General features: G+C 43.7%; 1 protein-coding gene across 2 annotated transcripts in view; it reads left to right on the forward strand.

The window, feature by feature from the left end:
• Positions 1-24266, forward strand: part of PTGIS (prostaglandin I2 synthase) — a 52722-nt gene that overhangs the window by 21566 nt on the left and 6890 nt on the right. For both annotated transcript variants that reach the window (XM_007533207.3, XM_060185600.1), the window contains 4 exons: positions 304-447; positions 3261-3412; positions 14186-14367; positions 23109-23277. In XM_007533207.3, the coding sequence (XP_007533269.1) occupies positions 304-447; positions 3261-3412; positions 14186-14367; positions 23109-23277 (647 nt within the window). The remainder of the gene's footprint in view (positions 1-303; positions 448-3260; positions 3413-14185; positions 14368-23108; positions 23278-24266) is intronic.

Raw genomic sequence — 24266 nt, forward strand, 5'->3', positions numbered from 1 at the left:
TTTCTGGCTAGATAACCTTGGGCTTGTTCCTTTCTTCTCTGTCCCTGAGTCTCTCCACCTACAAAATTAGCATCATATTAACTGTTGTCCTTAAAGTTGTTGAAAGATGGAATGGAAAAAATGTGCTTAGTATGATAAGTGATAACGATTGTCATTGTTGATGATGATAGTGGTAATAATTTCATCTCATTTAAGTCAGTCTTCCAAAAGAAGGACTGGAACCTTGAGGTTTGGGGAGGGTGGCATCTATGCATACATTTCCCCTTGGAAGCTGCATTCTGATTCCTTTGTGTTCTGTCCCAGAACCCTCCTCCACAGAGACCTCCAGGCTCTCACAGAAGCCATGTATACCAACCTGTGCACTGTGCTGCTGGGTGACACCACAGAGATGGGCAGTGGCTGGCATGAGATGGGTCTCTTCGACTTCTCCTACAGCTTCCTGCTCAGGTGAGCCCAGGTGGTTCTCACTTTCTTGATTGGAGCCCAGCTCTGGGTTAGCTTTTAATCATGGAGATCCAGGAGGACTGACTAAGTGGTAAAGTAGTTTGGGGACACTCAGAAAAGACCCCAAGAAGACATTTTACCTCTGGGACCCACAGGTTTCCCATGGCCCATTCTAGGAGCTGTAAAGGATATAGAGTCCAAATGATGTGTGTGTGTGTGTGTGTGTGTGTGTGTGTGTGTGTGTGTGTGTGTGTGTGTAGTGGGGTGCGGGTGGGACTTCTGGTCACCCCAGAGCATCAGAAACTTTCTTATCCTGTGACTTCCAAGTCTTGAACTTACAGGTCAGAAAAACAAAATGCATGGGAAATCAGTCCAGGAATTTAACCTTTTATCAGACCATATATATATGGACTATTGAGAGTGCTGGACTATTCCAGGCACTGAAGCTGCGGCAGAGAAAAGACAAAGGAAGTCCTAAAACTCACAGAACTGATACTAGCAGAAGAGACTGATACTAAATCAAGCAATCAAGGCAGAGATAAATGACAGCTACAGAGATAAACAAATAAGTCAAGTTATAAACAAAGAATGGCACCATGCCTAGGATGTGGGGGGGAGTCTCTTTTCATGAGACTGAAGAGATGGGTCTCTCTGAGGGTTTAGCTTCAGAGTTGAGGCCTGCCTATAAAACCACACTTTGCCAGATTGTAGGCAAAAGATACTGCAAGTGCAAAGGCCTAGTGGTAGGAAGAGGCTTGATAGGAAAGCCAGAGTGTCTGCAGTCCTGTGATCCAGGAGGAGAGGGTGGAGATGAGATCAAAGAAATTTCTCAAAAGTCTCAAGGCCAGGGATGGCTTTGGACTTTATCCTAAGAGAAGTGATACAGAGCTTTATGCAGAAGGGTGACATAAATGTACTTAGAGATTTGAAATTTCTCTTTGGCACTGCCATGGAGGTGAAACTATATGCCAGGTGTGAGACAGGAATGGAGGGCCTGTTAGGAGCTGTTGAAGTGACCCAGGTGAGAAAAACGATGGCCTGGACCAGAGATAGTGCAAATTTAGGTAACACTGGGGAATGGATTTGGAAGGATCTTGAAGGATTTGAGTGGAGCAGTAGTGGGACTAAAATGCTTTGAGACAGGGTGTGAGGAAGCGTATTTTAAGTAATAAGGACAGCATCTTGATTTGTGGAGGTGAAATTAATTAACCAGTGTTGCAACCATCACTTCCCCCCAAACTAGAATGATAGTTTCAGTGTAAAGGACGGACATCCTTTGACACATATGGACACAGGTACATATAAGGCACACATGTGTGTGCAGACCTGTAAGTTGATGTGTGTGAACACATTTAATGCTCACAGCCATTTTGAAGCTGGTAATTTACAAACCCCATTTGACAGGGGTAGAAAATCAAGGTCCAGGGAATCTACACAACTTGTTCAGTTCCCCCCCCCCCCCCCCACTGAATACAGCACAGTTGAGGAATACTTCACCCTGTATTTTCTCATAGTTTCTCAAATCCTTGCCATGAGTGAGGTCATCCAGATTTTGTGTGAATTCCCTTCAGATGTTTAAATATAGATTCAGTTGGCTTTAAAGAAAACTACTGAATGACCTCACCCATTTGGGGTAAGTAAAGAAATAAAGCAAAGGAAAACAAATAAAGTCAAATGAAGACAAACCTCTGGACCCAGTCTGCAGAACTGAGATTTCCAGCGGGGCCTGAGGTTTTTTTTTTTTGAGGGGTTGAGTGGGTGGGGGGTGGGGGGGTGGGGATGTTGGGGTGACAGGGAAGTGGGCTTCAGGAATGAAGAGGGTTCAAGGGGTTTGTGTGGAGGGGGGAGGTAATAGTGATACTTTTGTGGGGAGTGTGATGTGGTAGCATATTTGGATGAAGTTTAAAATTACACTTCTTACATGTTTATAGTCTTGTAAACCAAGTTAATCTAAGAAACAAATAAATGAATTTTTAAAAGTGGACTGTGGTGCAAAGATGTCCTCTGGGCGCCTTCCCATTAGGGGTGTGTGTGTGTGTGTGTGTGTGTGTGTGTGTGTGTGTGTGTGTGTGTATACACTTATTCCTGTCTCAGTCTTTTTCTACACTGCAGACCTGCTTCTCTCCTGCTCAGACTCCCAGGACCGACAGGTCACTCTGCCATGTGTGATTATACTCCTGCTAACTCCTAGGCCACTGCTGTCCCACCCCTTCACATTCCTGCTCCAGCAAGGACTCAGTGAGACTTGGTTGCTCCTCCTGGGGTTTAATTGGTCCCTCAGCTCCACCATGCCCAGACTCCTTGCCCCTACTCACTCTGCAGCTCTCAGAACTAACCTTGCCTCCTCCAGGGAGCCCACCTTTACTCCCTTTGCAGAGCTTCCTCTCCTCATCAGCACACCTGTTTCCCATCACCCACTCTGCTTGGCCTAACCAGCCACCAGCCTTCACTGCTGTCCACTCGGCTCCTTCCTGATTCCATGAATTGGCACTTGCTCTTCCCTCTGACCTTCCTCATCCCTTTACTATCGGCAAAAGCACCCTCCTCCCCATTCCAGCCTTCTGTAGTCCCTCTGGGGACCAGCTGACACTTTAGTTACCCTCTCAATCCACTTTTCTCTCTCCTGTACTGATGGGTCTGCTTCACAAGGGTCTAGGGTGTTTTGTCTGATTTCGTCATGGCTGCCTCCCCAATCCAGAACAGTCCAGGGCAGACAGTAGGAAAGGCAGGTGCTCATGAGTGTGTGAATCAAGGAATCAAGGTTTGGCCCTGTGGGTCTAAGGAGGATGCCCTGACCTGCTGTCTGCTGTCCTTAGAGCTGGCTTCCTGACTCTGTATGGAGTGGAGGCACTGCCACGCACCCCTCAGAGCCAGGCTCAGGACCGCAGCCACTCAGCTGATGTTTTCCATACCTTCCGCCAACTCGACCTGCTGCTCCCCAAACTGGCACGTGGCTCCCTGTCCGCGGGTAAGTACTGTGGGTGTACTGGTGGGTGGTGGGATGGATGGAGAGATGCAGAGGAAAGTCCAAACTCAAGTTGAAGGATCACAGATTGCAAGGAGGAGGGACAATAGTACCCTGGGAGATATGAAGAGCTCTGTCCCTGGGTGTATGTGAGTAGTGGGGAGGCAGGGTTGGGCTAAGGCTAGTTTCTTGGTGAAAATTTTGATGCAAAGCATCAGTTTAGAGAGAGCAAGCATACTCTCCACAAGCACTTAGATTGCAATTGCTTTAAATTTTTCTACAGGTAACTCCTGTTTATTGTACACAATCTCAGCAATATAGAATATTCTAGAAAATCCTGAAAAGAATTGTCTACTCACTCCACATCTATTACTAACTTGGAAAATAGCCTTACAGAGCTTTCTCTAAACACACACACACAAATACATTTTTGTGTTTATTTTATTATTGCTGGGGCTTGATGCCTATACAACTCCACCTTTCCCAGAGGCCCTTTCATTTCCTTCTTTATTCCTTCCTTTTTAATTTTTTCCTTCTTTCTTTTTTTCTTTCTTACTTCCTTTTTTGTTCTGTTTTGATAAAGAGTGAGAGACAGAGACAGAAGGAGAGACACCTACAGCACTGTTCACCTTTGTGAAGCTCCCCAACCCACTTCCCCTTGCAGATGGGGGCCAGAGGTTTGAACCTGGGTACTCAAGCATGGTAACATGTTTGCCCTATCAGATGAGCCACCACCCAGTCCTTATTTTCTATTTTTAAAAGCTTTTATTCCTTTATTTTAGCTGAGGTACAATCTACATACAGGAAAGTGTGAGGTGTGATCTACATACAGTTCGCAAATGCACAGCTGAAAGGTATATCTGAACATTTCACTTCCTTTTCTAGCCAATATCTACCTCTGAGAGGTAGCCACTGAATAAGGGTCTTTCATCTCAGATTAGTTTATCTTTTCTGGAACTTTTTTTTTTTTTTGCTATTTTATTCCATTTTACTGGATAGGACAGAGAGAAATTGAGAGAGGAGGGGGAGATAGAGAGGGGGAGAGAAAGAGAGACACCTGCAGACCTGCTTCACTGCTTGTGAAGTGAGCCTCCTGAAGGAGGATGGAACTTTCTATAGGTCGAACCATACAGTATGTGTCTTACTATGCCTGGCTCCCTTCACTCAACTTCATGTTTGTGGGGTTCATCAAAGTTGGGTATTTATCAATAGTGCTTTTTCTTTGTCATGCAATATTTCATTTGGGTAATAAGCTGTTTTGCTTGTCAACCCCCCAGTTCATGAATATCTTGGTGATTCCCAACTTGGGGCAGTTATAAAGAAGGTGCTTGTGAATATTCATGGGCATGCCTTTCAGTGCACACCTGCCCTCATTACACTGTGTTTTCAGGCCTGTGTTTGTTACCATAGATGTAGCACACTGGAGGAATTGCCCTGTCATTTGAGTCTTTCACTGAACACCATGTCTAGAGCATTTCTGCATCAGTTGGTAAAAATACACCTCATTTGCTTTCGTGGATATAGAGGGGAAGTATTGATAAGCATCTCTGGGCTTGATTCTTCACACAAGGTCAGAGGGGACCACTCAGCAGCACTGTCCCGCTCTCTCAAACTTCCCCAGTAAGAAGAATCTCCTGAGTTCTGGTTAAAAATACAAATCCCTGGGGCCAGGAGATAGTTCACACAGAAGAACAGATACAAGGATGTAGGTTTGAGCCCCTGTCACCATATGGGGACACCATACATGGCCCCAGGAGAAGTTTCATAAATGATGGAGTGGTGCTATGATCTCTTTCCTCTCTCTTTAAATTTTAAAAAATTATCGTTATTTTTGTATTTATTTATTTATTAGATAGAGACAGACAGAAATTGAGAAGAGGGAAATTGAAAGGGAGAGTGACAGAGAGACACCTGCAGACCTGCTTCACCACTTATGAAGCTTCCCCCCTGCAGGTGGGAACCTGGGGCTCAAACCTGGGTCCTTGTGCATTATAACATGTGCATTCAACCAAGTGCTCCACCACCTGGATCCACTCTTTCTCAGCTTTCTCCTGTAATAGGAAAAGAAAGTTCACTGAGAACGGTGGAATTGTGCATGCATGAGGCCCCAGTAGGCAAAGTAAATAAATAAATAAATAAATAAATAAATAAATAAATAAATAAATGAGAATAATATGAACCTTCAAGTCCCACCCTACTAATTTGAGTCCTATTCACCACAGAGGGCCCGGAAACTGTATACTTAACAAGTACCGCAGGAAAACAGAGGAATGCCATGCATGTATTCTGGTATCAGATACCTGCAAGAAGGTGTGGGTTCAAACCCTGACTCTGCTGCTTCCTAGCTGATGATTTTGGGCAAGCGATTCCTCTGTCCCCACCCTCACCTCCCCCAGGTCCTTTCCTAAAGGAGCAGGGAGGGGATGGTTAAGGGAGAACCTGGCCTCAGACGGCTGTGTGTTTTCTCAGTGTGCAGTTTACCTCATGTATATAACAGGAAGACCACTGGATCTTTGCAAAGGCTGACTGTTAGGGTTGGTTGAGATAATAAAGAAAGAACAGTTTTCTGAGTATCATCTGTGTGCTAGTTACTAGATTAAACTTTGTTTCCCAAAGTGCTCACAATAGCTCTCCTTTCCCTTACATACATATTTTTAAACTTTAATATGTTAGATTTTTTATATTAAGAAAAACACATATCTTGTAGCTAACAGTTTTAGAGATACAGCCAGTAAAAATTAATAATATTGACTCCTCCAAGGCCAGGTCCTTATGGAAATCAAAGCTAGCATACTGATATATATCCTTTCGTAGCATTTCCAGGGACATTGTATTTTGCAAACAGAGACAAAATACATGTATCTAGAGCATCTATGTGAGTTATTTTAAAAAATGGATTATATGTACTACTTGCAACTTTTTTAATGGAACATTGTTGCTGAACTTATTCCCCTGTCGTTGCAAACATCTTTTAGAGTTATTAGCCAATGTAATTAGATAAGACAAATCAGTTAATGATATAAAAATGGATAAAGTAGAAATAAACATGCTTGTCTGCAGAAGATTTGATATTGTGCCTGAAAAACACCAGAGAATTAGTGATAAAAACAAAGTCAAAGCAAAAAAGGAATTCATCAAAGGTGGACATTAACTTAACACAGAAGAAAAACACACTAAAGGAAAAATAAAACAGAACAAAATTAAAGTAAAAAAAAATTTCAAACAGCCTCTCCCCTCTAATAGGGATAATTGTTTTCCTTTTGAGAGTGTGTGGCTCTTACAGTGTTACACTGTGCTCATATCTCACCTGCCATCTGCAAATACTATTCCTCTTTGACAGTTTTCTGCAAGTGGGTTTGCCAGATCAAAGGTCATATGCATTAAGAAGTTTATTGGCTACTGCTGCATGATTTCCAAAACCATGGAGCAATTCATATGCCTCCCCAGAGGGAAGGAGTCCCCTCATTCCCCATCAGATAGTATCAGTCTCTCCATTTATTTGCCAATCAGATAGGCAGAGGCTTGTAACTTGTTTTAATTTGCACTTCCCCACAATCTTGTCAACATTCATTTATCAACCTTTAAATCCTTGCCAATCTGATTGGCAAGAAAGGGGCATCTGGCTTATGGGCATTTCCCTGACCACTGAGATGAAACATGTTTCTGTGATTCATCCACCATTTGCTTTTGTCTTTGCACATTGCTGATTCCTGCCTCTTAATGTGGTTTTAGAGGTACCATACTATCTTACTGAATCCTGCCATCAGTGTTGGAAGGCTGATATTATTATAAACATTTTACACTTGGTAGACACAGAGAGAGCAAGGTGGCAGCTTGGCCTGGTTACACAAGCTTGTGTGTAAAGTGCTTGATGAATCTCAGTGCCAGCTGCTTCTCTAGGAAAAGAGTGGTTTCTTTCCTTTAAGCAGAAATTGTCTAGGAGTCTGGGAGGTGCAGAGGCTCAGCGCTCAGCGTTTAGGTAGCAGCCTTCTGTGAGGCATGGGGCTGCAGCTTCCTGTGTGGACAGCAGGTGGCGAAGTTGGGAAAGATTTTTCTCCCTAGTGATTGGAGACTGGTGGGCAGAGTGAACCTCAGGCCTTGCCTGTGGGCATGTGAAATCATGCAGCTTCTTTGGCAGAACCTACCAAAACATAAAAGGCAAATTCCTTTAATCCCTGTACTTCCATTTCTAGGAATTTATCTACAGAAATACTTGCACATATCTATAGCTACACAAAGATATTCATGCCAGTTGCTTATAATAGTGAATAAATACTTGAAATAAATGTCCACCATGAAAGACTAATAAATCATGCATTCCTATAAATAAAAATGACATAAGTTTAAAACAAAGTGGTTGTGCTGCCAGAGGACAAAAATCCCTGTTACAGAAACTGTGATGAGCATTGGGTATGTTGTTGTTCACTGTGGGAATTATGTATGAATTTTTTCTCTGAGAAGGTTGAGATAGTATGGAGAGAAATTCCTTTTTATGTCATGCCCATTTGAAACTTTTTGAGTTTCTTTCCATTATTTTGCAATGTGAATGCTTCAGTCTTCCTATGTTCTTAAAAATATAAACATTTTACGACCATTCAACGCCCATGTTCAGCAGAGAAGCAATTACAGAAGCCAGACCTTTCACCTTTTGCAACCCACAAGGGAAAGAGAATGGGAAAGCTATCAGGGAAGGGGATGGGATATGGAGATCGGGTGGCGGGAATTGTGTGGAGCTGTACCCCTCCTATCCTACGGTTTTGTTAATGTCTCCTTAAATAAATAATAACTACAACAATAAAAAACAACAAGGGCAATAAAAGGAAATAAATATTAACAAAAAATTTTTAAAATATATAAACATTTTAAACTTTTTATAAATGTATTTATAAAATGAAATGGTGACTTCACTGTTTTCAGCCCATCTTGGATGGACCTTGAAAAATTCATGTTAAGTGAAATAAGTCAGAAACAGAAGGATGAATATGGGATGATCTCACTCTTAAGTTAAAAAACAAGATCAGAAGAGAAAACACAGTAGAACCTGAACTAGAATTGGTGTATTGCACCAAAATAAAAGACTCTGGGGTGTGGGGTGGGGGTGGAGAATACAGGTCCAAAAAGGATGACAGAAGACCTAGTGGGTGTTGTATTGTTATATGGAAAACTGAGAATTGTTATGCATGTACAAGCTATTGTATTTAATGTCGAATGTAAAACATTAATCCCCCTATAAAGAAATTAAAAAATGTATTTATAAAATGGAAGTATTGACAAGACCATAGGATAAGAGGGGTACAGTTCCACACAATTCCCTCCACTGGAACTCTGTACCCCATCCCCTCCATTGATAGCTTTCCTATTCTTTATTTTTATGGGAGTATGGACCCAGGGTCATTATGGGTTGCAGAAGGTGGAAGGTCTGCCTTCTGTAATTACTTCCTTGCTGAACATGGGCATTGGCAGGTTGATCCATAGTCCCAACCTGTCTCTCTCATTCCCTAGTGGGGCAGGGGTCTGGGGAGGACACATTGGTGGGGTCATCTGCCCAGGGAAGTGAGGCTGGTATCATGGTAGCATCTGGAACCTGGCGGCTGAAAAATTGTTAAGATTATAAAGCAGAACAAATTGCTGACCATGAACCTAAAGGCAAGAATATTGCAGGTGAAGATTTGGCGGTCTCCATTTTGGACAAAACTAGTAGGTCTAGGTGTATTCCAAGGTGCCCATGGCTTTACTAGTTTTTTGCCCAAGTCTGACAGCTAACATGCAGGTGGACCCAAGCTATTGAATGGGGAGATGGTGTCATAGTTGGAAAAAGGACTAGAAATCTGGATCAGGGAAGAAAGTAGCTCCCAAATATGGGGAAAGTATGTAAATATTGTTGACTGTAAACCCCATTGATTTGATTGGGGGGCTCATATTCAGCACAGGAGCCTACGTAACCTCTGTATCCTTGTAGGTCTGAGATCACATTCTGTGGCCATGGCTAGGAACATACTAGGCTGCACTAATTTCAGGGCCCATCTTCCTCAAGTAGAAAGTAGAGTATGTTGTACAACTTCCCTCTGGAGAATGGAACAGTCCCTACCATTGTTGATCCAGATTTACTGCAAGGTCCTGTAGGGGCCTTCAAAGGGGTCCATTATGTTGTTCCTGTTGGAGATGACCAGTGGCAGTGAAGAGAGGGATTTGTTAGAGATCTAGGCCCATCATATCTATGTGGGAATCCAAGGATTCTCTGACTAGGGCCCCGGGTGGTAGGGTGGCCTGGTAGTGACTAAAGAGTCATCATTAAAGTATGCCGGTCTCTTGCCCTTATCCAGCTTTTGTAGTCCTTACTTTGTCTGACAAGGTTAGCTTTAGAGTGATTGTGGGAAGTGAAATAAGAAGTAGGTGAGGAGAGTGTCTAGTTCTAAGTAGAAACTATTTGATTAAGTACTTTATGGTATCTTTTTTAGGTCTTTCTACTTGCTTGCCACATTTATTGACTCACTGCAAATATTGTGTGCTATTTCTCTAAGGTATATATTTTCCCCCAACAAATATAAACATTTTAAAAATTTTACCCTTTTGAGGACACTTAGACTTTTTAGTCTGGTTCTTCTAATATATTGAGGACTTAGGGGTAAGGAGCAGTTAAATAAAGCCCAAATCTCTGAGGCTACTGCTACTTCCTGAAATGTTCATTTCATTGAATTGGGATTGGAGGCGATAAAGTTTAGTGTGTGTTGTGCATTGTTCTAAGAGCTCTACAAATATTAATTTATTTGATCCGCAGGTCAAACCACTGCTACACAATTTTTTTTGCCTTTTCTTTTAGCTTTCTTCTTTCTTTCTCTCTTTCTTTCTTTTCTTCGTTTCATTCATTCTTTCTTTTTTTTTATGTCATCAGGATTATTACGGAACCTTAGTGCCTGCTTGAAGATTACAGCATTCCCAGTGACTTCCCCCCTAGTTTTTCTTTCTTTTTCTGATAGAGATAGAAAGAGAGGAGAGGTGTGGAGGGGTGACTTGCAGCACAGTTCCACCTCTCTTGAGGCTTTCTTCCTGCAGATGAGGACTGGGAGCTCAAATCCAGGTCTTCATGCATGGTCACATACACACTATATTAAGTGCACCACTGCCTAACCCCTCTCCCCAGTTCAATTTTATATACCACAATTAGCTCATTTTCCAAGTGACATGCAATATATATATGAAACTATGGCAAATTATATAGAATGAAAATTACCTTTTGTAAAGTGTGCATTCACAGTATTGTACAAACATACCAAATTATTTTCCAGTGAATTTTCATCATCCCAAATGGAAACTCTGTGACTGTTACACAGTTATTCCTATCTCCTCCACCTCAACCTCTGATAACCTTTATTCTAACTTCTGTGTCTATGAGTTTGCATATTCTAGACACCCTATGTAAGAGAATTCAGACAACAATTGCCCTTTTATGTATGACTCATTTCACTCAGAAAAATGTTTTCAAGGCTACTTTTATAGTGTGTGTCAGAATTTCAAGTCATCTTAAAGGTTGAGTCCATTGTATGAGTTTAACAGGTTTTGTTTTCCTATTCATCAGCTGATCAATACTTGGGTTATTTTCACTTTTGAGCTATGATAAATAGTGCTTCTATGAATATTCATATAGCAATATCTGAGTTCCTGTTTCTGTTTTCAAATTTCACACACACACACACACACACACGCACACACACACTTACTTGTTGAATTATATTATAACTCAGTGTTTCACTTTGAGAAACTGTTATTGCTTATACATTCCCACCAGCAATGTACAAGGGTTCCAGTTATTCCACAACCTTGTTAATACCCATTATTTTGCTTTACTGTTTTTTCTTATCTTTTTTAAAAAAAATTTATATTTATTTTCCCTTTTGTTGTCTTTGCTGTTTTTATTGTTGTTATAGTTATTATTGTTGTTGTTATTGATGTTGTCATTGTTGGATAGGACAGAGAGAAATGGAGAGAGAAGGGGAAGACAGGGAGGGGGAGAGAAAGATAGACACCTGCAGACCTGCTTCACCACTTGTGAAGCGACCCCCCTGAAGGTGAGGAGCTGGGGGCTCGAACTGGGATCCTTATGCCAGTCCTTGAGCTTTGTGCCACCTGTGCTTAACCCGCTGAGCTACCACCTGACTCCCTTCTTTACTGTTTCTCTACTAGTCATCCTAATGGGTATGAAGTGGCATCTCATTGTTTGATTTCCATTTTCCTAATGACTAAGGACGCCGAGTATCCTTTGCTATGTTTGTTGGCCATTTATTTGTCTTCTTTAGCGAAAAATCTATTCAGGTTCCTTGCCAGTGTTTCAGAGTTGGTTTGTTTTGCTGTTGTGAGGTTGTAGGAGTTCTTTATAAATTCTGGGTACTACATCCTTATTAGATATATGCTTTGCAAATATTTTCTCCCATTCTGTCAGTTGTCTTTTCATACTGCATTGCTTTTTAGAGTCATCCTAAAGAGCCGTGTTTACAGTGGTATTCAAGACTTGCAATTGTGCTGTCAGACCTCAAAGAATGCCAGTCATTTCTAACTCTGTGTTGAATTTCATCGCCTCCTTTTTTCTTTAGTCTCTATCACTCCTATGAGCATCTTGAACTGACATCAACTGAGGAATCTTCCACATTTCCCCTAGCCTGCACCTTCCTGCTTAACTCTCCACCTGCTGAGGCCTCCCCCAGAGAACCTGTCAGGATAGGTCTCTGGTACCACCTGGGCCTCCAGAGGTTTAAAATATCCCTGTGCTTCACCAGTGTTTGAAATTTGGCAATCAGGAGAATTATGTCTTTCTAATGAATGAACGAGCTCATTGATTTAAACTAAGAAGTGTGAAAAGGTGTCTAGAGGTTGAATAAAAGCATGCAGAGCACATTATTTGCAAATGTAACTGATGAACTTTTAAAAATATATGTTTAGCCTACATCTTCTACACTTTCAAATCCTCTGTAACAGTCAGCCTGGTTTAGAACCACAAGGGAAGGGTCAGGCAATAGCACATTCAATTTAACCTAAGTTACCATGTGCAAGGACCCAAGTTTAAGCCCCTGGTCCCTATCTTCAGGTTGGGGGAAGCTTCACAAACAATGAAACAGTACTGCAGGTATCTCTCTTTCTCTCTCCCTCTCTATATCCTCCTTCTCTCTCAATTTCTCTCTGTCCTGCTACAGAAAGGGGGTAGATGACCATCAGAAGCAATGGATTCATCTTGTAGGCACCAAACCCCAACAATAACTGTGGTGGCAATAAAAAGGATAACAATACTAGAACCATGGGGTGGGTCAGTCCTTCTGAAATACTGCTTGGAACTCAAAAAAAGTCAATGAAAAAAATTCTGATACTTTGCAGTTTAGTAGCAATCTAAAGCAACACTCACTTTTCCAAGGGATGATTTTGGAAAAACCAGATCATTCATATGTATATACATATATACATATATACATATGCCATATATATCACTGTCTTATAGTGTCAGCACAACATAGAAATAATAACTGCTTGTACTTATTCTCATAACAGTCTGCCTCTGTGGGCCCAGGTCTATACACAGAGAACTTTCTCTCATATGGTTCACAGAGCACACACACAGTTGTTCATATAAGGTTGACTGCAAACTCACGATCTGTGTGTCAGGGCTGACCTTCAGAGCTGCTCCTGTGGCCTGACAGTGATTTAAAATAAAAATTCTTGCTTAGATACCACTTTAAAAAGAAAATGCTGGATCCAGTGGTGATGCACCTAGTTAAGTTATATATTAATAATAACATTCTATCCTCTATCATTACAATTTCAATAATAATAAAACTTGGAACTGCTCCCTTTCATATATGACTTCCTGAAATAGCTCAAGGACTACCCTCACACATTAACATGCTCAAGGACCCATGTTTGAGCCCCACCTCCCACCTATTGGGGGAAGCTTCACAAGCAGCGAAGCAAGTACTACAGGAGTCCCTCTGCCTCTTCCTTTCAATCTCCCTCTCCCTTCTCAATTTCTCTCTGTCCTATCAAAGGAAAAAATTAGGAGTGGTGGATTAGTTGTGTAGGCACTGAGCTTCCTCAATAACCCTGGTGATAATAAAAGTAATGAAAGAAAGAAAGAAAGAAAGAAAGAAAGAAAGAAAAAAATAAATAAATAAATAAATAAAAGAAAATGCCAATGAACACCTGGATTTTTAGTTCCTGATAGTTCCAGCTCCCTGAACCTGCTGAGCTATGCTTCTTCCTCAGGCCTGAAGGAGTGGAGCTAATTAGGGACCTAGTGTCCCTCCTGTTCCCCATGGCCTCTGTCTGGTTCTCATCCCTTGTGGCTTTTACTTGCTTTCGTTGGAGGCAGTGAGTTTGACCATCTGTCTCTACCTAATGAGTTGAGTTGTCTCTGGTGTCTCCTGAGTTAGCTGCATTGAGCCTGAAGGCTGTTGCTTATTGTTCCTGTTGTTCCCTTGGTGGGAGGAAATATCATTTGTCTCAGGTACATTTATTGAGCACTTGCTGCTGGAGACACAGGTGACTAAAACAGATAAGGGCTCCTTGTTCCTTTCTATTGAGCATGAGTCAGAGAATTTAGTGTATCAATATTTAAAGGCGAACCTAGCCAGGGTGTGGGGGCGGACCTTGTCCTTAAAACCTTCTTCCTAGAGAAACTCCCCACCCCCATGAAATGACGCTGAGAAGACCCTTAACTTCATGGGAAGTCAGGGCCAGGGGTACCAGACTAGGGGTGGATCTGTAACCTATACCCTCTCTGTTCTGTCTCTGCAGGGGACAAGGACCTCATGTGCAGGGTCAAAAGCCGCCTGTGGAAGCTGCTGGCCCCGGCCAGACTGGCCTCCCGGGCGCACAGGAGCAGCTGGCTGGAGAGCTACCTGCTGCACCTGGAGGAGATAGGCGTGTCGGAGGAGATGCGGGCACGGGCGTTGGTGCTGCAGCTCTGGGCCACACAGGTGGGCAGGGGCGTGTGGTGGTGCGTGTGTGTGGTGTGCTGGACACCTGCAGCTGCACATGTGAGTGAGCGTATGTCTGTACATGAGTGAATGTAGGTGTTTGTTTGTGGTGTGGGTTATGTGCACAGACTCACACTTGCTAGTCTCAGTGTCCTGAATGTGTTCATTCACTCAGTTTTCTTAATTTGGGAAAATCTCAAACTTCAGGAAAAGCTGTACACACAGTGTGGTGAACTGATAGACATTTCACCTCAGTTCTTGCATTTTTAATATTTTGCCATATTTTCCTTCTCCCCTATCCTGCCATGATTATTGAGCCAGTTGAGATTAGCTGCAGACACTGTGACGCTTTGCCTCTGATTATTCAGTGGGCATCTCCTAGGAGTAAGACTGTCTTCTGATATAACCACAGCACAATGATCAAATCCAGGACAATTAGCCCAGATAATTAACTTGTCTACAGTCCATATTCCAGCGTGGCCTACATTCCCAACAGTGTCCTTTATGGCTCATTTTGATTCATTATCCAGCTCAGAGTCATACAATGGACTTTGCTTTCTGATTTTTCTGTAATAGGGAATAGTTACTGTGCCTTCACTGATTATTGTTTTTGTTTATTTGCTTGCTTATTTTTTAAAGAAATATTTATTTTTAACCTAATTTTTTCATTTTTTAAATTTTTGATAGATAAATTGAGAGGAAAGGGAAAATGCAGAGGGAGAGAAAAAAGAGATACCTGCAACACTTCACCACTCACAAAGCTTCCCCCTGAAGGTGGGGGTGTGGGGGGGCTTGAACTTGGGTCTTTGCACGTGGTAACATGTGTACTCAACCATCTGCTTAGCCCTACTGGCTTTTTTTGTTTGTTTTGTTTTTAACCAGAGCATTGCTCAGCTCTAGCTTATGGTAGTGCAGGGAATTGATCCTGGAACCTCAGAGCCTCAAGCCATGAAAGCCTTTCTGCATAGTATTTGTACTATCTCCCACATGCCTTTTATTGTTGTTCATGACCCTGACATGATTGAAGTGTGAAGACCAATTATTTGGAAAAATTATTTAATAAGTCTCATCAAATCCTTACCACAGGCCTCAATCACTCTCTACTTTGTGCTGCATATGTCTCAGCTAAGATTGAGGGGGACAATGGATAGTCAAGAAACATCTATCTATACAGGGTGTTTTAGATGCCATGCAGGATATAAGACAGAGTCATGGAGAGAGGGACCCCAAGAGATCTGCTCTAGCCAAGGCACTCGACCTCTCTCAGGAGGAGATATCTGAACTGAGCTCTAGGTGGTAAGAAGGAACTAACTTGATGGGCTTGGAGACTGTAGGGTGGTGGGGGTAGAGTATTCTAGGTGGAGGGAGTAGTATATGCAATGGCCCTTCTTCTAGCGTTTGCCCTTCTTCCGTAGCCAGTCAACAGCGTCAGGTTGAGCCTGATGTAAAGTTTCCAGACCTCCTTTGAATCTGGAGAGGTGGCAGTCGTTGACTATGTGGGTCATAGTCTGTCTGTAGCCGCAGGGGCAGTTCGGGTCGTCTCTGGCTCCCCAGCGATGGAACATAGCGGCGCACCGGCCATGGCCTGTTCGATAGCGATTGAGGAGGGCCCGATCATAACGTGCTAGGTCAAAGCCGGGTTGACGCTTGCAGGGGTCTGTGATGAGGTGTTTGTTCTTTACCTCAGCTGACTGCCAACTCTGTTTCCAAGAGACTGGAACAGAGAAGTTCAGTGTAGGCATAGGGGACCAGATTGGGTGCCGAGACGTCAAACGTTGGACAGGGTGGGCGAAGATATCCGCGTATATTGGCAGGTCCGGTCGAGCGTAGACGTGGGAAATGAACTTAGATGATGCCGCATCCCGACGAATATCTGGCGGGACGATGTTGCTAAGAACTGGCAGCCATGGAACCGGGGTGGAACGGATGGTTCCAGAAATGTCCAGCAATGGCCCTGGGATTGGGCAACAGAAGCCAAGAACAGGGAATGGGACTGAGGGAGATGATGGAAGGTGCTGGGTGAGATTTTTCTCTGGGTTATGTGGGACCCCTTCGAGGGTCTTGAGCAGAGGTGGACAGGAATCAAGAAACAAGGGCAGAGAGGGTTGGAAAAACAAAAACAGAAAAACAAGAGCAAAACTAAGACACCAATGAGGAGACACCAGTGATAGGGCCAGGCTGTAGTAGCTCTGCAGGTGATGAGAAAGTGGGTAGAAACAAAGGGAAGACAGTGCCAGTGGATGTGGTAATGGGCTGGATATAGGGGTGAGAAAGGGCAGGGCTGAAGAAGCTCAACTGCAGGTCTGTTCCTGCCCTGCACCCCTCTAGGCCCTGCCTTCTTTTGGCCCCACCTTGACCATGACAGCTACACCAGCTGATGTTGCTGGGTAATTCCTCTCCCATCGACTTGTAACTTATTTTTAGTTTTCTCTCAGAGCCATTAACTGTCCTCGTAGGCAGAGGCTGGCAAGGGGGTGGGGGCTGAGTTGAATCAGCTGTTGGGGCCCCATTAGTGCCTAATAACATATTTATGGGCAGAGGCTGTCCCCACAATTTCTCGTGGAAATGCCCTCCATCAGCAGAACTGGTTGCTGGCCTGGGGGGCTTAAGTGCCAGGGGTTCCAAGGAACAACCTTTGATGCTGATCTGAGGAGGGCAGGGAGCTTGAGCTAGGGATAGCTTCTCTTCTGAGGTTAAGTCTTTGACAGCACCTGGAATTCAGACAGGTAAGAAGACTCTTCCTGAGCTCATGGATTGGGGTGAGGAGTGTGCACATGATGGCCCAGGCTATCCCCCCAGCTGAGAGTCATTATAAGGGCAGTGGATACTCTCTTGGTCCTGGTAATGTCAGGTCTGACACGCTAAGTGTCCAGATGCTCAGCCCCATCAACCAAGTTTCATTTCTATCCCAACCCACAAATGACTTGGCCTTCAGCCCTGATCATATGCTTTTAACCAGGTTCCATGGTTCCAGCACGTCCTAAGTTGTCCTTGATGGGGGGTGGGGGGGTGGGGGGGACAGGGGGCTGAGTGCAGGGAAGAGAGTAATATGAGGGTACAGGGGCTGCTGCGTCTGTAGACAGTTCATCTGAGATGCTCAGGACATGGGTGGTGAAAAGCATTAAGGTGGTGTTTGGAGTCAGACTTAGGTGGAATCTTAGCTCTATTGGTCACTAGTTATGTGACCAAGAACAAGTCCCCTCACTTTTCTCAATTCCAGTTTCACCATAAAGAGAAGAATACGGATAATGACTTTGTGGGATAAGCTTCCTTTTTACTTTTTTTTCTTTTTCTGTCTGTAATTGTTTCCCCCAATATAATGTTAGATTATAGGAAAGTTGCAAAAATAGTACAGAGTCCCCAAATACCCTTCACCCAGCCTCTCCTAAATTAACATTTTTATCTAACCACAGTGCATTTATTAAAAACTCAAAAGTGAGCATGGTGTATTACCATTAACTAAAGGTCTATAGGGCCAGGCAGTGGCACACTTGGTGAAGTGCACACACTATAGTGCTTAAGGACTCGGAGTCAAGCCTCCAGTCTCCATCTAAGAAGGGAAGTTTCTGGAGTGGTGAAGCAATGCTGTAGGTGTCTCTTCCCCAGTCCCTTTCAATTTCTATCTCTGTCCAAAATAAATAATAAATCATAAAAAAGAAAGAGTCTGAAAAATAAGAAGTTAAAAAATAAAAGTCTCCATATAGCTCAGATTTCCTTGGTCTTTATACTACTGTCCCTTTGTACTTTCAGGATACTGCATTGCACTTTGGGCATTTATTTTTATTCCCTTAAAGCCATTTTATTTTATTTTATTTTATTTTGTCACCAGAGTTATCACTAGGGCTCAGAGCCTGCACCAATGAATTTACTACTCTCGGAGGCCTTTTTTTCATTTTTTACTTGCTAGGACAGAGATAGGACCATGTGAAAGAGAAAATGAGAGGGACAAGGAAGAGAGGGAGAGAGATAAAGAGAGACCTGTAGTACTTGTTCACCAGTAGTCAAGTGTCCCCCCCCTGCATCTGGGTAGTGGGGGCTTGAACCCAGTTCCTTGCACATGGTAATGTGTGCTTTCAATTGGATGTACCACCATCCAGTCCCAAAACCAATTTATCTAATTACAAAAAACATATATTGGAAAAGAAATACAATCTCCTATTCCTGAGCTCTGCTTCCTTCTCTGATGGCTTTAGCCCTAGCTGGTCTTGCCCAGGAAATAGCAGGGGCTGATGGCTACCAGATTGCAGGTTCAAGAAGGCTTTGTTGCCCTCTTTGTAGCACAAATCCCAAGTCCGGGGCTCACAGACATGTGAGGGCCACATGGGCACATCTGAGAGCTGAAGAGGGTGGGCCGAGCTCCAGGAAATCCATTTGACCTTGGAGTAAAAGTGGAGGTCATTCTCCAAAGGAAAATGAGGAGCTTTTACCCAGAAGTGAGGAAGTGGAATCCCACAAGTGGGGACTGCAAGCATCCTTCGGTCCCACAGTGCAAATAGGAGGCCACAAGGGGGCGCATGCGAGCCCACAAGCACCAAGTCTGCCCCCTGGAAGTTGGCTTCCATCATTGACGATAAAACTAGAGAAGAGGGGGTCAGGTGGTAGAAAAGTGGGTTAAGTGCACGTAGCGCGAAGCGCAAGGACCGGCTTAAGGAACCCGGTTCCAGCCCTGGCTCCCCACCTACAGGGGAGTTACTTCACAGGCGGTGAAATAGGTCTGCAGGTGTCTGTCTTTCTCTCCCCCTCTGTCTTCCCCTCCCCTCTTCATTTCTCTCTGTCCTATCCAACAACGACGACTTCAACAACAACAACAACATAAAAACAACAACAATGGCAACAAAAGGGAAAATAAATAATAATAATAAATTAAAAAATAAATAAAAGTAGAGAAGAGAGGTGGTTGAGTCATAGACTTTGGCTGGACTGTTAAGGTATGAGGTCAGACTGGAAATTTCCTGCTAGGTAGACTCATGCAAGGCCCCACTGAAGATACGTCAGTTTCTGGGCATTAAATTCATGATCTTGTGTCACAAGTTGATCACATAGTCATATGATTGTGTATACACACACACACACACACACACCTGTGCAGCTGGATGGAAAGCAATCTTTGTCACATCCTAAATTGTCGTAGTGTCTTTCTGAAAGCAGAGAGAGCTGAGCAACTGTGCCCCATTCCTGCTTTGTAGATAGTGATCAGGGCCCCCCATCTAACCATTCAGGCAAGATAAAATAGCCTTGGAGCTGAATTAACCCAAAGCTGAATTATTTATCGCCTCCAGTACCCTGGCTATGTAAGTGATGGACAGCAGGTGACCTTGCTTATCTCAGCTGGACCTGAGATTCTAGAGGAAATCTCCAAGAGAATCCTAGTTTCCTGCCTGAGGAAAGGACCATTGAGAACAGGGAAACACTTCTGAGCACTGATTCTATGCCCAGCACAGGAGAGTTGGTTGCATTGGTCTAGTGAGCCCTTGTGGTCACTCCAGGAGCAAGACTGTTATCCCCATTTTACCAGGAGGGAGATTCTGAGCTCCAGAGCAGGAGTCTCTTGATAAAAGTCAAAGTCACAAAAAGTGAGGAGGTGATATTTGAACCCAGCTTTTACCTGGTTCAAGTTCAAGACTTTCCCAGCACATCTCCCTGGCAGCCTAGAGGTCCCTAACCTAAAGGGACACAGACATTGGGAATAAGGTTGAGACTAGGACATGTTTAATTTTCCTTCTCCCTTCCTCCCTTTCTTCCTCTCTCCCTCCCTTCCCTTCTTTCTTTCTTTCCTTCTTTTTTTCTCTCCTTTTTTTTTCTTTTCAGTATAAGATGTGCTAATGCAGGACTAGGCTGAAACACACTTGGTACAGTGCATATGTTACCATGCACAAGGACCCAGGTTCAAGCTTCCAGTCCCCCCTGGCAGGGGTGAAGTTTCCTGAGCAATCAAAGAAAGTAGTGAAAGGAAGGAAGAAAAAGAAGCAAGAAAAGAAAGAGAGGAAGGGAGGAAGGAAAGATGAATATGGCATCTGGGAGCAATGGATCTGTAGTATGGAGCTCCAGCAGTAACTGGTGGCAAAAAAAGAAAAAAAAAATGTCAATGCTGCCTGTTTGGCGGGAGGATAAAATGAAGGGGTGTGGCCCCTTTGTGGTGATGAATTCCTGGACTCTAAAGAAGCCATCTCACCACCACTCATGCCTTCACTGCCTCTCCCTGTACCGTGTACTTTTAAGATTCAGTTTCTGATTTTACTTAACATTGCATTCAGCATGCCATTTCTCCATGTCATTGGGGATAAAGTAAAAATCGTTTAGTTGGTATCACATAAAAATTTCACTATTGGGGGTGGGACATGGCGATCACACATAGTACAAAGCACAAGGACCTACACAGGGATCCATCCCGGTTGGACCCGCTCAAACCCCAGCAGGGGAGTCAGCTCACAAGAGGTGAAGCAGGTCTGCATGTGTCTGTATTTCTCTCCTTCTCTCTATCTACCCTCCCCTCTCAATTTCTCTTTCTCTTAGCAAAAAACAAACAAAAAATGGTCACCAGAAGTGGTGGATTCATAGTGCCAACATCAAGCCCCAGTGACTGAAAATGAAGAAGAAGGAGAAGGAGGAGGAGAAGGAGGAGGAGAAGGGGGAGGAGGAGAAGGGGAAGGAGGAGAAAGAGGAGAAGGAGGAGGAGAGGGAGGAGAAAGAAAAGAAGGAGAAGAGGGAGGAGACAGAAGAGAAAGAGAAGACGGAGAAGGAGGAGAAAGAGGAGAAGGAGAAAGAGGAGGAGAGGAAGAAGAAGGAGAAAGAGGAGGAGGAGAAGAAGGAGAAGAAAAGGGAGGAGGAGGAGGAGAAAGAGAAAGAAGAGAAAAAGGAGGAGGAAAAGGTGGAAGAGGAGGAGGAGAAGAAGAAGAAGGGGAAGAAGAAGAAGGGGAAGAAGGGAGAGGTGCTGTACTATCCATATAAACAATCCAAGCAGTTTATAAGAACAGGGATATGGCTCAGTGGGTAGAGCACATTTCATGCATTCATGAGCTTGGAGTTTCAGCTGGCGCGCACATATGCCAGATGGATCCTCTGCTCTGTCTGTTTTGTTATTTTAATATTTTTTGACATTTATTTATTTACTTATGTAACTACAGAGTTATCACAAGAGCTCAGTGCTGGCATTACCAGTCCACCACTCCTGGCAGCCAGTTTTTTTTTCTCCTTTTTCCTTTCTATCTGATTTGATAGAACAGAGAGAAATTGAGAGGAGAGGGGGTGAGAGAGAGAGAGAGAAGAGATATAGACACTTGCAGACCTGCACCACACTGAACTTCCACTGTGCATCTCATAGTTTGTATGCCTTAGGGCACCTGGGGGGTAATCCATATCAATATGCAGAGTCGACTTCATTTTAATGTCTTCCTATATCATCATCCTAGACATGGTGGTGAGTCATCATTACTTATCTCATTGATCTCCTATTGATGGCCATTGAGGTTGCTTCTAGTCTTTTGCAGTCAGATCAGCACTTTGATGAATATCTTTGTGCAAATGTCCTTTTGTTTGTGTGTGATTATGTCTATGAGTAAATTACTGGGTAAACATGATGTTTAATGGCTTTGATATTCCCTGTTATAGTTAGATAGGACAGTCCTTTGTTATTGACAAAGGTCCTCCCCTCAATCCAGGTTAGTTGGTATTCTGCTCTGAGCTCATTTCAAGGTGCCACATATACATTTCAGTCACAAGATATCCCTGAGTCTTAAAATATTCAGCCCAGGCCTGAGGCTCCCAGGTCCCAGGTTCAGTCCCTGGCACCACCATAAACCAGAACTGAGCTCTGAGAAATAATGTTCAGCTGAGGATAACATCATGGAGCAAGAGATTCTACCCAGTTTTCTAGTCATTTAGTTATCAGAAAATTTGAGATGATTTTTCTTCAAGCAGCTAATAACTGCCACAGACATCATGGGTCATGGTTGGTTTGCTTTTTCCCTTCATGAAATATTTGAAGGCAGATACTCAGTTGTTGTATCAGTTCCCTGTTGGGTAACAGCCAAAGAAACTCAGTGGCAGACACTGATGAGCATTTAACTTGCATATCTGTGGATCCACAGGAAATCAGCTGGTCTAGACTAGGCTCAGTTGCTGCGTCCATGAGTCTATCAGATCCTAGCCTCGGCGTGCTAGCTGGACGTGCAGAAACACAGCTTGAGGACCAGACTTGGGATAGCTGTGCCATCATTTTCTCCTCATTCTCTTGGCCAAAACAAGTCACATGACTTACCCCAAATTCAATACCCTCTGCCTCTCTAATATGGAGAAATACAAAGTCACATTTGGGGGGGGGGGGCTATAGGTTTAGGAGATGGCTAAGAATGGGGGCTCTAGGATGCAAGCATCCTCAGGTGTTAGCAATAATCTCAACTGATATATATCACCTATGTTAGCAATAATCTTAACTGATATATATCACCCAGGTGGTCTCAGTTTCAACAAAGTGATTTTACTCAAGGTTGGGGATGGCAAGAATGACCTGGAAGAAGGCATTGGGCTTTGTCAAAACCACAAAGCAGAATTTTGCCCATGTCCTGAAGCTGAAGATAGGCATGGGGGGGGGGGGGGGGCGTAGGGTGATGCCTAGATGTTTGGTAGGAGTGGGAACCCAGGCCTACTAGCCTTAGTGCCCTGACAAGGCACATCCTTGGCACAGTCAGCTCACCTGCCAGCTCTGCCCCTTTAGTGGCTTCACAGGCTGTTTTTCTTTGCAGGGGAACATGGGTCCTGCTGCCTTCTGGCTCCTGCTCTTCCTCCTCAAGAATCCTGAGGCCCTGGCCGCAGTCCGCACAGAGCTCGAGCACTCACTCTCACAAGAGGAACAGCCTGTTTTGCAGATGACCACCCTCCCACAGAGAGTTTTGGACAACTTGCCTGTGCTCGGTGAGACAGCGAGACTCTCTAAGATGACTCCAAAAACTGGGTGGCCCTGGGTCCTCCTAGCCCTTCTCCACATGGGCTCCCATCAGCCACATCTATCAGTGTTCTCTATCAGTGTTCCCTCAGTAGGGATCCTCCTATCTTCTGAGACCTAACATTTCATGCCTTAGTTGTCTCAGTTATCTGCCCATGTTAGACATTCTTGGTTTCAAAGAGCAATAGAAGTAGTTCAGACTGACCAAAGTGGAAAATGAACTTTATTGGGGGCATGTAGGTTAAAAAAAAAAAAAGTCCAGAGCCATTGGTTCTTCAAGTATAGATGGATGGGTCCTGGAGGTGTTTTATTTATTTATTTATTTATTTATTTATTTATTTTTATTCAGGCCTGGAGATCGAACTGAAGGCCTCATATGAGCAAAAGATCACTTATCATTCTCCTGGCCCAAGTATCTATTATTAGAGAGAGGAAGAGGAAAAGACAGAGAGAGAAAGAGAGGGATAGAGACCAACCAAGAGGTAGGGAGAGTGCACTCTCATCACCCATGATGCTCTTATGTAGTGCCAGAGATCAAACCCAGATGGCGTGTGTTCTGCCTACTGAGCAATCTCCTAATCCTGGTTACAGATTCTTTTAAACGCTACTAAGATTCATCCTCTCCCCACCCCTGGGACCCAGCTAGAGTTGCCTGCACTTTTGGGCTAGAAGGTGCACAGTGGGTGAAGTACTGGACTTGAGTGCACAAGGTCTCCACTTCTACCCCGTGCACATCATATGCCAGAGGTACACTCTGGTTCTCTCTCGTGAATAGGTAAACCTTAAAAGAGCAAAAACAGCAGCCACTAGCTGCTGCAGACTCTCAGGCCAGTGAGGGTGTGCCTCTCTACAGCCTTTCCATCCAAAGTCCCAGGAAAGTGTTTTAGTGACTCTATTTGAGTCACACCCTTCTTGAACCAATTACTTATGGGGTTCAGAGAGTTTTGATGCACCAACT

Source organism: Erinaceus europaeus, chromosome 1 (genome assembly GCF_950295315.1).
Source record: "Erinaceus europaeus chromosome 1, mEriEur2.1, whole genome shotgun sequence".
Taxonomy (NCBI): Eukaryota; Metazoa; Chordata; class Mammalia; order Eulipotyphla; family Erinaceidae; genus Erinaceus; species Erinaceus europaeus.